The sequence below is a fragment of the Panthera leo genome, chromosome D4 (genome assembly GCF_018350215.1).
Source record: "Panthera leo isolate Ple1 chromosome D4, P.leo_Ple1_pat1.1, whole genome shotgun sequence".
Classification (NCBI taxonomy): domain Eukaryota; kingdom Metazoa; phylum Chordata; class Mammalia; order Carnivora; family Felidae; genus Panthera; species Panthera leo.
In genome coordinates this window covers 29189180-29201574 of record NC_056691.1, presented here as the reverse complement: position 1 = coordinate 29201574, position 12395 = coordinate 29189180, and the positions used below count along the sequence as shown (strand labels likewise).

Genomic DNA, 12395 nt, shown 5'->3' with positions numbered 1-12395 from the left:
GGATATTTCCACTCTGAACGTATTCTCATTCAGCTGCTTGAGTAATCTTACTACATGGGATGGTGTAAGGCTTGTTTGGATCGTTGTTAGAATAGATTTTGGATCAGAGAAGGATTAACTCCAGCAAAGGTAGGGAGGTGATAGGAAGATGTGGGCTTCTGTCTATTGTCTCAATTTTCCCCCCAGTGCATAAAAGATAAATACACAGGTGTTCAGGTTGTGGTCAGCTGCTAGAGTGGTGATCCTTAAACTTCACAGTGCAGTGAGGTGGGTGGTGGTCCTCTTGGAGAAGCTCTATACCCAGAGGTTTTGATTCAGTGGAATGTCTACATGGTATTGAGAACCAGATGATTCTGATTGAAGTGTCTTCACATCACACCAGGAGAAACACTGAGGTAGGCGACCTCATTTTCACTGGTTCTTCCTCGGTCTCTTCATCTGTTTCTTATTTGATTATGAGATGATAAACCTGAAGATGATAGCCCCACTGTCAGATGAATGTATGCAAGACCCAGCATTGTGATGATTCAGAGGGCAAAAGGCGGACCTTGACCATGATAATGAAGACAGAGAAGGTTAAAGATACCCCAAACCCAAGAACTGGGTTACTTGACTGTTATATTCCATCGTAACTCAAACTGAGATTTACAACAGAGCAGCTACCAATGATCAGGGATGTGCTATGAGCCCAGCACTCTGTGCTGGCTGCTTCCCATGCATGTACCTATCTTAATTTTGTAACAAATGTATACAATCAACTTTATCATCTGCATTTAATAGAAATGGGAACTGGGGAGGCTATTTAAAAAAAAATTACCCCAGGATCATATAGCTAGAATCAAAATCAAAGTCTTCCTTTTTCCTTCCTTTCCTTTTAAAATTATACAAATAATACATCAGTGTAAATGTCTCACAGACCAAAAAAAAAACCAAACAAACAAACAGAAAACAATTCAAACATAGGAGCCTTCATATCCCTCCACAGAAGAAATATCTGGTATCAACTGACTGTACAGATAGTCCCCAACTTACAAGGGTTCAACTGACAATTTTTGACTTTATGATGGTATAAAAATGACCGCATTCAGGAGAGACCATACGTTGAATTTTGAACTTTAATCTTTTCCGAGGGTATCAGTGGGTGATCGATCCTTGTGATGCTGGGCAGTGGCAGCTCCCAGTCAGCCAGCAATTGTGAGGGTGAACAACCCCGTACACTGACCAACATTCTCTACCCACATGGACAACCATTCTGTTTTTTCCTTTCAGTACAGCACTCCATAAATTATATAAGATAGTCAACTTTTAATTATAAAATAGGCTTTGGGTTAGGTGATTTACCCCAACTGTGGGCTAATGTAAGTGTTCTGAACACATTTAAGGTAGCTCTGGCTAAGCTGTGATGTTGGGTAGGTTAGGGGTATTACATGCGCTTTTCGTCTTATGATATACTTAATGGGACATAATGCTATTGTAAGTCATGGAAGATCTATAGGTCCTTCTAATCTTTGCATTTATATATGAAAATACATTATTTTTTTATGTTTCTTTTCACATAAATGGAAGTATGCTGCATGTGTTATTCTGCAACTTACTTTCTTCACATAATACTAACTTCTGTAATTCTTCCATATCAAGTACAAAGTCTGCTTTATATTTTCAATAACCCCATGAAGGGGCTAGATCAGTACATAGTTTCTCAGCACTAACCTTTACTTAAAAGAGTGCTGAGTAATAAATCCATTAGTTTTAAATGGTAGAATTTCAAGTTTTCTCAGGAAAAAAGCAATTGTACTCTATCCTCTTCCCTGATTTGGAGTCATATTTGAACTTTAATACCTCACAGTGTATGGTTTATGAGAATGGCAAAATAATCAATGACTACTTATTGAATCTTGCTTCCTAGTTTCTTGAACCATACTTCCCCATGTAATAGGGAAAGGTGTTTCTCAGTACCTGTTTTGTATGATTAATTTTCTTTCATAGTAAATTGCTCACTAAATTAGACTTTGTCCACTTTGGCTTAAGTAGATACTCATTCTAGAAAATTAAAAATCATTTAATAGTTTCAATATTGAATTGAAATAAAAGGAACTATGGTAATTGCAGATCTATTAGATTGAACCTTTCATACCCAAATGAGACTAATAAGACTGTTAACTGTTGGAAACAAATTGTCGTGTTCCAAGTTGGATACTGGCATTGTTTAGGTTAATTTATTCAGACTAGTGTTTTGGGTTGAAAGAAATAATGTAGTAAGTTCTTTATTTTTAAAACTTTACTTTTATTCTAAAGGAATAGTTTTGTGTGTGTGTGTGTGTGTGTGTGTGTGTGTGTGTGTGTGTTGAAGTTTATTTATTTATTTTGAGAGAGAGAGAGTGCACATGTGGAGGAGGGGCAGAAAGAAAGGAGTGAGAGAGAATCCCAAATAGGCTCCACACTGTCAGCTGGGAGCCTGATATGGGGCTCAATCCCACAAACTGTGAGATCAGACCTGAGCCAAAACCAAGTCAGGAGCCTAACCAATTGAAGCACCCAAGTGCCCCTCAAAATTATGTTAAATTAAACATCTGATTTTTAGAAAGAACATACTAGAAATAAATCCATATCTTTAACTTAGGACTCAATTTCTTCTTGATTTGGATTATAAATTATGCTAGTATCTGATGGTATGACAGTTACGTGTGCCAGTTGCATTTTGAAATATTTTTTAATTCTTAATTTATAGAAATAACAAAAAAATACTGTGGAAGCTTGTAAAGTGTTTTTAATTTACAGAATTCTAAATAACTTCAAGCATTTGTATCTTATTTCTTTCTAGTTTTATCAACAACAGTGGGTATGCATTATATCATAATATGAAAACAGTCTGCCTTATAATTTTAGATAAGGATTTCAGATTTTAGAAAAGTTAGCAGTGAAACTACATCACCACAATGATATTTTTTCCCTGAGAAATCTCAGTATTATGGGTGCTTCAGACAAACAGGCACAGAATCATTACAATGGTGTAAAATATTTAATTCGCTTTATCTCACTTTGTCTCTTAGAACCTTTATCCAGAAGTAATTTGCAGAATTTGTAGTTCTGCCCCTTGTGTATGTGTCCCTGAATAGCACCTTGTTTAGTGTACCTGCTTTTGAACTTCATGGAAATGGAGTCATGCTGTGTGTTTCTGTAATTTTATTCTTTTCCTTAGCATATGTTTGAATACTTGCTTTTCTCTGTGAGTTTTAGACAAGCTTCAGAAGTTCCACCAAACAAAAACCTATTTAGGATTGTTAATGGCACTCCATTGAGTTTGTATGAGAATTTACTTCTTCATGACATTGAATTTTTCTTGCTGAGGCTATAAGTATATCTTTCCATTTAGGCAGGTCTTTAATATATGCTTTTTAAAGTTTTGTAACATTTATCTTCTTTGTTGTTTTGTCGTGTAGTACTATGCACAGAACACTGCTGGTCCATTTTACTTTATAGAGGATTTTTCTTCTTTTTCAGTGAAGTAATATATTTAGGTGGTGCTTAGATGTTAGTCCAGATTCTAGACTGTGTTTCTTGTCAGGGGGCAATGATAATTTAAGATTGTGTTATTAAGAAAATTAGCCAGTTTTCACTATGGTATCTAATTTAGGAAACTAAATCACTTGCAATGATATAATTAATTGGGAATTTTAATATTATTTAAGTATAACAAACAGGATAATAACATAAATGTTTTACTAGATATTTACATAAAATGCCATGGGAATATAAAAAAAAAGTGACTAATTCAGTATTTGGGCACATGTATTTTTATACAATAAAGGAACCTGCCAAGTATTCAAAATGGTAGCAGTTCTATTGGCCGACAACTGATAGACCAGATGCTTTGGTAAAGGCTTGAGAGAAGATAAGATTAAACATGTTGTGCTATACCTTGAGGATTAAATTTTTTGGTCAAAATTTATTATTTTATCCTGTAATGAGGTCACAGAGGAATCCCGCAGTGATTATATTGTTCAGTAACTGTAAATGAGCAATTCATTCTATTTATTTTTATTAAGCTAGTGTTTATTTTTATTTTTTTTCTTAATTTTTTTTATGTCTTTATTTTATTTTGAGAGAGAGACAAAGTGCAAGCAGAGAAGGGGCAGAATGAGAGGGAGACAGAATCTGAAGCAGGCTCCAGGCTCTGAGCTGTCAGCACAGAGCCCAAGGTGGTGAACCCACAGAAGTCTGACGCTTAACCTACTGAGCCACCCAGGCGCCCCAGGCTAGTGTTTATTGAATGCCTATTATGTGCAATGTAGTGGGCTAGCTTTTGCTCTAAGGAATATAAAGATAGTAAGACTGTCCCTTTCTTGGGGAGCCGGTGGGCTAATGAGTAGAAGAGGAAACAGGTAACTATGGTGCAAGGCAGAACTTGGTAGGCACTGTCAGAGAACTACAAATAGGATACCATGGAGGTTTCAGGAGAGTACGATTTCATCCTGTCAGGCACTGGAACAGGAGTTTGGAGAAAGATGGGTTTTTGAAAAATATGTGTAATTTTGGCAGCTAGAAATGTGTGGAGGTTGTTGGATTTCTCAGGATAAGGAAATGGTATGGAGGTGGGAAAGGGGAGGATGAATGTGGTGACCAGCAGGGAGCCTGCTGTCACCAGAATGCAGAGATCAAAGAGAAAGACCAGGAGAAGTAAGTTTGGCCAGGTGAGCTGAAGCCCTGTGTGGTGCAGGGGCGGGAGAGGTAGGGGGTGAGCTGTGCTGAGGCATCCAGCAAGGGCTGGGAGCAGGAGGATTGACAGGAGTATTTGCCATGTGTCTTTGCTCTGCCTACTATGGCCTTTCCCATAGTTCTTTCCCACCAGTTCTCTCTCTCTTTCCCTAGTTGTTTTCTCTGTCCGTCCCATTACACAGCCTATCTTCTCTCTTTCCCTGCCTCCTTCCCCTCACTCTTGCTGTCCTTACCCAGCTATCAGAATCAGCCCAGAAGTCATCATCTCTGGGAGCACTCTGAAACCCTACAGTTGGAATTAATCATTACTTCCTCTGTTCCCACAGTGATTGTCTTACCCCCTCGTTGTAGCACTTACTGCATTCTGTCTTCTATTACGGCTGTTTCCATCTCCATCTCCCTTCCATGGGCTGCAGGGGCTTCATTTCCCAATACCGTAGGAGAGTGGCTTGAATACAGATCATACTCAAAATGTTTGTTGAATGAATAAGGGATCTTTGTTTAAACAGTTTTTTATTTATAGTATGTATAAAGAGCTAGATGCAATAGAGACCAAAGTGATGGAAATTCTAAAAGACTTTAATGATCAGATGAAGAAATTGTTTGGAGAAGCATGAAATATGTGCTCTGTCTCAGTTCAAGAAGATTGACCACAGTTTGGCTCTCCTAACCCTCTGCCTGAGCAGAAACCACAGCCCTTCTTCCACAACCCAACAGTGAGCCAAACCACAGCCTCATTGGTCCAACTTTCCTAACCCGCTTGTGAATGTGCTGCCTGTTCAAGATAGAGCAGATACAGTGAGGTGAGGACAAAAAGAGCACCTGAAAACAAGGGCAGTGGATTTTCCTCTGGTTTATTTAAAATGTCTCTCCTTAATGAAAGTTCACCATAAATGGTATAAGCATTTTTAAAATGGCTTTTTAAATACTAGCAGAGTTCTTAAAACTCCTGCATGAATCAAAATTGGACTTCAGATGTTTTGCCCACAGCTGTGTTCATTACTGCACCTTCCACCCTTGAAGGATCTTAGACCACAGCCAGGATGATTGAATGATTTGCACTTTTTCTTTAAGCCCTTCAAGTCAGAGCCTGTTTGTTTACATTCATGTCCTTTTTGTTGATATTGATTCCTGTATTCAGAAACCCAGTTCTTCATAAGTTCATTAGTAAAATGAGAAGATTGAAATAGAGAATCTCCAAGACTGCTCTGTTGGCATTTACAAAAGAATCAATTATCATACGACTGTAGGAATGAATTTTTGTCCAGGCGTTAGATGCCTCCAGAATCTTGAATGGTTTTGTGTTTAATGGTTTTCTGGTAGCCACTAGGTGGCAGTAAAAAAAATTCTTAACAATGAGAAGTGCTTGTCAGTTTTTAAGTTTACTTTAAAGAAGAGATTTGAAGGTCTAAAGTTTGAGGTGTCTGGAAGTTATGTAACCATAGCCAGACCTCAGTATGCTGTTTCTCAGGACCTATGCTTATTTTATCCAGGAATAAAACTCTCTTGGCCCTCCATAGCAGTTTGTATTAGGGAATTATGGGAAAAACAGACATAAGTTAAAGCATGTAATTTTATTTTATTTTTTAAATTTTTTTTACATTTATTTATTTTTGAGAGACAGAGTGAGACAAAGTGAGAGTGGGGGAGAGGCAGAGAGAGAGGGAGACACAGGATTGGAAGCAGGCTCCAGGCTCTGAGCTGTCAGCACAGAGCCCGACGCTGGCCTTGAACCCACAGACCGTGAGATCATGACCTGAGTCGAAGTTGGACGCTCAAGAGACTGAGCCACCCAGGCTCCCCGCATGTCATTTTATTTTACAAAACATTTTTTATGATAAAAAGTAAGCCGTAGAGGATCTTAAGCTGAAGACCAATCAGATTTGCATTGTTACGATAAAAAAAACTATTCAAGCTGCCTCATGCAGAGTGGATATAGGGAGGTTCCTTATATAAGTTTTGGCCATAGAGTAAGTAACCCCAGCTTTGGTAATAGTAGAAACTTTGGAAATGCAGATAGTTTAAAGAAGAAATTTTAAATCGCTACTAGAAAAAAATCCGTTTTAACTATTTGTTACATTTCTTCCTAGCATTTTTTTTCCATACAAAATTAAAATCACATCAAACACAGTTTGACACCTTGCTTTTTAAATTGTTACATTGTCTTTTCCTGGGTCATTAAATATCTTTTTACAACATAATTCACACTGTTGGATAAACCATGATGAATTCAACCAGTTCAGTGTTGTGTGGAGTACTTTTGTTGCTTGCAGTTTTTCACTGTTATGAGTAATCCTGCTTATGAACCTAAAACATTCATTAAGATATATTCTTGGAAATTAAATAACTGGGTTAAAGGATATGAATTTTAAGGTTTTGGCTACATAACATCAAGTGACTTCCCAGAAAGGCTTTATAAATTTGTGCTCCCAACAACAGCAGAGTACCCTTCTCACCACATCCTTGCCAACACTGAATATTACAGTATGGGTTTTTTTGTTTGTTTTTATTTTTTAAACAGGTCAAGCAGCGGGGTGGGGAACTAATATTTATAGCATTTGATTTTTTAAAAATCAGTTTCTACCTATATCATTTTGGGAATTTAGGCCAGGACAGGTCTGACAATTAGGTTGTTTTCATTTTTCCAAGACCTTAGGTGTTGCATAATACAGGCATTGTGAATACTATCTAGGGAACTGTTTATGGCTACTTTAAACATTCTCAGGAATTAGTTACAATCCTTGGTCACCCCCTCTGAATCTATTGAATGTCCTAGATTTTTTTTTTTTTTTTAAACTTTCATTGGCTCAGCTACCAAAGTAACTCGTGCACTTTTGGGAAGCCAGCCTCCACTCATTGGTCCAAGGCCCAGGATGTGAGTGCTTCTGGGAGGCACTGGATTTATAGGGGAAAGCCTTGGCATGGTTTTCCTTAGGATCTACAGTCGTAACTGATTCTTAACTGTTGCAGCCTTGAAATCAGTTTCCTTCTATTGTACATACACTGCATTACTTTTTATGCCAACTAGGTCTGTAGTACTTTGTGCTTTAACTTTTTAAGGGTCAATCGTGTGAATTATAATGATAGTAGCCACCTGTTTATAGGTGGCTTAATTGAAACTTGCTTAATTGAATTTTTATTAAAAATTTGATTTCTGGGATTTTAACTGAGATGCCATACTTAGAGAACTTAGCACAATATTTCACACATGGAAAGCACTCAGTAAATTTTAGTTGTCTTAACTGTTAGAATTCCCTCAAGAAGTGACATTTAAACAGGTCTGGAAGAACCTTCATGGCAGAGAGAGTAGGACATCGTAAAGTCCTGAGGGGCCAAAGAGCCTACAGCCCTATGTAGCTTCAAACAAGCCAGTGAGGGAGAGTCAGCCTTTGGTGTTTTTGATGCTTATTAAGTGTGATGGTAGGTGAAATTTATTATATTATTTTATTTCCCTAGGTTTAGTCCTATCTAAGTATATGTGTATGGACTCACAAATTTAGATGCACATACACAAGTTTATTTTATCTTGTAATGTGTATTTACAGAATGCAGTGCAGGAGTTAAGAAAAAAAATAAAGTGGCTTATTTCCCTGTGAATATATGAAAAACCACTGAGTTGCATACTTTAAAGAGTAGACTTAATAGTATATGAATTATATCTCAATAAAGCTACTACTAAAAAACAAAATGTTTCCAAGTATAACACTTTTTCAAAAAGTAAATTTTTTTTCCCGAGTATAAAAATAGTACACATACATGCATAGGAAACTGGAAAATATACCAAAATAGAAAGAAGGAAAAATATAGGGGTGCCTGGGTGGCTCAGTGGGTTGAGCGTCAGACTCTTGGTTTTGGCTCAGACTGTGATCCCAGCGTTGTGGGATCAAGCCCTGTGTCGGGCTCCGTGCTGACCGTGAAGCCTGCTTGAGATATTCTCTCTCTTTCTCTCTCTCTGTCTCTCTCCGTCCCTCTGCCCCTCTTCCTGCTTGCACTCTCTCCCTCTCTTAAAGGAACAAAAAAAAAAAAAAAAAAAAAAAGGAAAGAAAGAAAGAAAAAATATATGTCCATAATAGTACCATCACAGAGACTATTAATATTTGATGATAGTTTCTTCATTATTTTTTCATTTCCATGTATGGTGTGGATTATTTTTAAATTGATGAGATTGTTTCTGTGTATTAAAATTTGCATCTTCCTTTCTTCATTTAAAATTGTAGTATAACCATTTAAAATGCTCTCATAAATTCTTTATGAACATTTTAATGGTTTACAATGAGCCACTGAATGAGGGTATGATAAATTAGTCTCTGCTGTTAGACATTTTTCACTGAGAAAGAACATTGTAGTGAACATCTTTTGAGTATAATCCCCATCGTCATATTTAGGTTTATTTCCTTAAATGTGTGCCAGGTACATTAAAACTTCTGAATGCTTTTAAAAAACCTTTAATATATATTTTCAAGTTGATCTCTATAAGGCAGGCCTCTATTAATCTATAAGGCGCCTTTGTTCAGGTTATAAACCTCTGGGCAGACATAGCCCTGGCAGTCCAAGCTTGGGGTGGGTTATAGGCTGTGTTATACCCACTCACACTCTCTGGGGGTGCCTCAGTGTGGTTCACAGCAGCAGGATATATGGATACCCATTTATATTTTAATAGCTCACACAGAGTACCTGTTTCAGAGAACCCAGATGAGCATTTGGTATTTAGGTCTGTAAAAATCTTTAATTCATTAAGTGAAAAATGGTATGTTAATGCTTAAATTTACCCTTTGAGTTTATGAGGGTGAAGAATTTATCCATGTGTTTCTTGCACGTTCGTATTTTGTCTTATGAATTATCTGTTCATACTCATTTTTTATGTGTGTTCTTAGTGTTTGTCATATGATATTTTGCACAAGAATTTGACTACTTATGGTTATATGTTATTGTTAAAATTCTTCCTAGGTTTTGCTTATATTATTTTCTGAAGACACAAGATTTTATTTCTATTTAGAACAACCAATGATTTGCTCTCTTAATTTTCAGTTTACAAAGTTCTTCCCCATTCATTTTTTAAAAAAAATTTTTTTGATGTTTATTTATTTTTGAGACAGTGTGACACAGCATGAGCAGGGGAGGGGCAGAGAGAGAGGGAGACACAGAATCTGAGCAGGCTCCAGGCTCTGAGCTGTCAGCACAGAGCCCGACACGGGACTTGAACTCACAAACCATGAGATCATGACCTGAGCCGAAGTCAGACCCTTAACCAGCTGAACCACCCAGGCACCCCTTACTTCATTTTTACATTGATCCCTTTAATTTACATTAAGTTCAGGTATATTTTAATGAATGACATAAGGTACAAATCTAATTTTTTAAAATATTTTTCCCAGAGCACCATTTATTAATTCATAATCTTTCCCTAGTAATTTGTGGTGTGTTCCTTGTCATGTGTTAAATTATTGTATCTACTTTGATAAAAATATTTTGCTGAGTTAAAAACAATAAAGATCACATTCTTAATATGGGTAAGCATTGTTCATTCATTATTTTTGCTTCACTGTTAACATTTGTTTAAAATGATCTATTTTGGGGACACCTGAGTGGCTCAGTTGGTTGATCATCCAACTCTTGATCTCTTGATCTTGAGCCCGTGTTGAGCTCTGCCCTGAGCATGGAGCCTGTTTGAGATTCTCCCTCTCCCTCTCTGGCTCTCCCTCTCTTTGGCTGTCTCTCTCTCTCCTTCCATCCCCCCCTCTCCTTCTCTCTGTCTCTCCCTCTTTCCCCACCCCCCCAGATGTTCTCCCCCACCTGTGTGCTCTCTCTTGCTCTCTATAAAAATAAAGAGAAAAAATAGAATAGTAAAATAAATGACCTATTTTAATATGATAATTTTAAGGCCAACTTATTTCTTTATATCTTGAATCCATATGAACTGGGTATTTGGACAAACTAAGGTTACTCCTTTCATAGAGATCACCGCATTTACAGAGGACATGGGTTCTAGGCATTATATGTAATAAGCACATGCCACTTGCACTCACTTTTAATAACTTTTTCTGTTTATGTTTTTAAGGGCTTGCTATCTCATGTACTGTCAGCATTCAAATTTGATACAAAAGAAGTTGGTCTTTTTATTCAAGGTCTTGGATATGCACCTGCAGATTACTATTCTGGTTTGCTTAAAAATGTGAGTATTTTTAATGTATTGAAATTTTTGTTGCTTAATGTACCATCAGCAAAAAGGGTAAATGGAAATATTTCACTCTTCCAGGAGAGATGTTTAACTTTTCTCTGTTTATCTCTTCTTACCTTGGGCAGACTTATAGCCATATAAGGAAGAAACCTGAGGTGGGAGATTCTGAGAAAAAAGAGGGAAACCAGGAGAGGTTATTCTAAATCACCCAACCCCTTTCTTCTCTTAACAGATCTCATTTATTCTCTCAAAGATTTTTGGAAGAAGAGATTTCCTTAAACAATGTAAACACACCCTTTTACTGTTGGACGCATTTTGTATTTAAAATTCCTGATAGGAATTTATGTTAAAGCAAAAAATTCAATAAATGACAGTGTTGTAAATAGTGTTATATATTCTCATCTTAGTATTAAAGCTATGTTTTCTTCTGCCTTGAATTTTAGCCAAATTCAAGAAATTTTAATTTATGATCTTAACATAACTCTTCTAAATAATGTTTGTTAACTTTTCTGGTCTTTTGGAAACTTTATACATAAATAGAATTTTTAAAAGATAAAGTACTAAATTAGGCAAGAAAAAATAAGCTAACTTTAATGTGGTTTTTTTTTAACGGGTTTGGTTTTCTTAGGAAATTAATGATCTATTATTCATTTGCTTACATTGGAATGCAGAATAACAGACATTAAAAATAAAATCCAGGTTATTTGTAAATGTGACTTGGCACTGCTTTCTTTTCATTTTGACAAAGTAAAACAAGGAGAGGACGGGTAGGGGAGAGTAGGGAATCTCAACGGAAATATCACTCACACCAAGAAAAATAGAACTGATGTAATCCTGTTTTGCAGTGTGAGTTAACCTGCAACTGATTTTGTTTTACAGATGGTTTTATCATTAGTGTCTGAACTCCGAGAGAATCATCTTAATGGATTTAACACTCAAAGGCGGTAGGTGTTAAACTAAACATCCCCCTTCTCAAGTTTCAAAATGTATCAGTTTGGTTATGAGAGAAAAAATTTATAATTCTTAGGAAAATCATGTCATAGTTACAGTTATATTCTGTGTGAAGAGATTATTTATACATGGCAAATTTGTGAATTTTATGAAACTTTCTTTTTTAAATCACTATTCTTTCAGCTTTTTAGGGCAGTAAATCATGCAACGTCCCTTGTGACCCTGAGTAAAAATCCCTACACATACAGTAAGGGATACACAAACAAAGGAAGGACTCAGTTCAGAGAGTGTGTGTATGTGTTTGTGTTATACATACAGTATACATACACACACAAACAGTATTTCCAAGGCCACAGATAGTTGATGTGCATATATGACTTAATACAGCATCCTTTCTTAATAAAAACCCTCAAGAAAGTTGGGATAGAAGGAACATACTTAAGCATCATAAAAGCCATTTATGAAAAGCTGACAGCTAATATCATCCTCATTGGGGAAAAACTGAGAGCTTTGCCCCTGAGATCAGGAACAGGACAGGGATATCCTCTCT

The 12395-nt window shown here is 36.6% G+C and overlaps 1 protein-coding gene across 8 annotated transcripts in view; it reads left to right on the top strand.

Annotated features, from left to right (window-relative positions):
- FANCC (FA complementation group C) overlaps positions 1-12395 on the top strand; it is a 268544-nt gene that overhangs the window by 165469 nt on the left and 90680 nt on the right. For all 8 annotated transcript variants that reach the window (XM_042913461.1, XM_042913464.1, XM_042913456.1 and 5 more), the window contains 2 exons: positions 10775-10888; positions 11774-11838. In XM_042913461.1, the coding sequence (XP_042769395.1) occupies positions 10775-10888; positions 11774-11838 (179 nt within the window). The remainder of the gene's footprint in view (positions 1-10774; positions 10889-11773; positions 11839-12395) is intronic.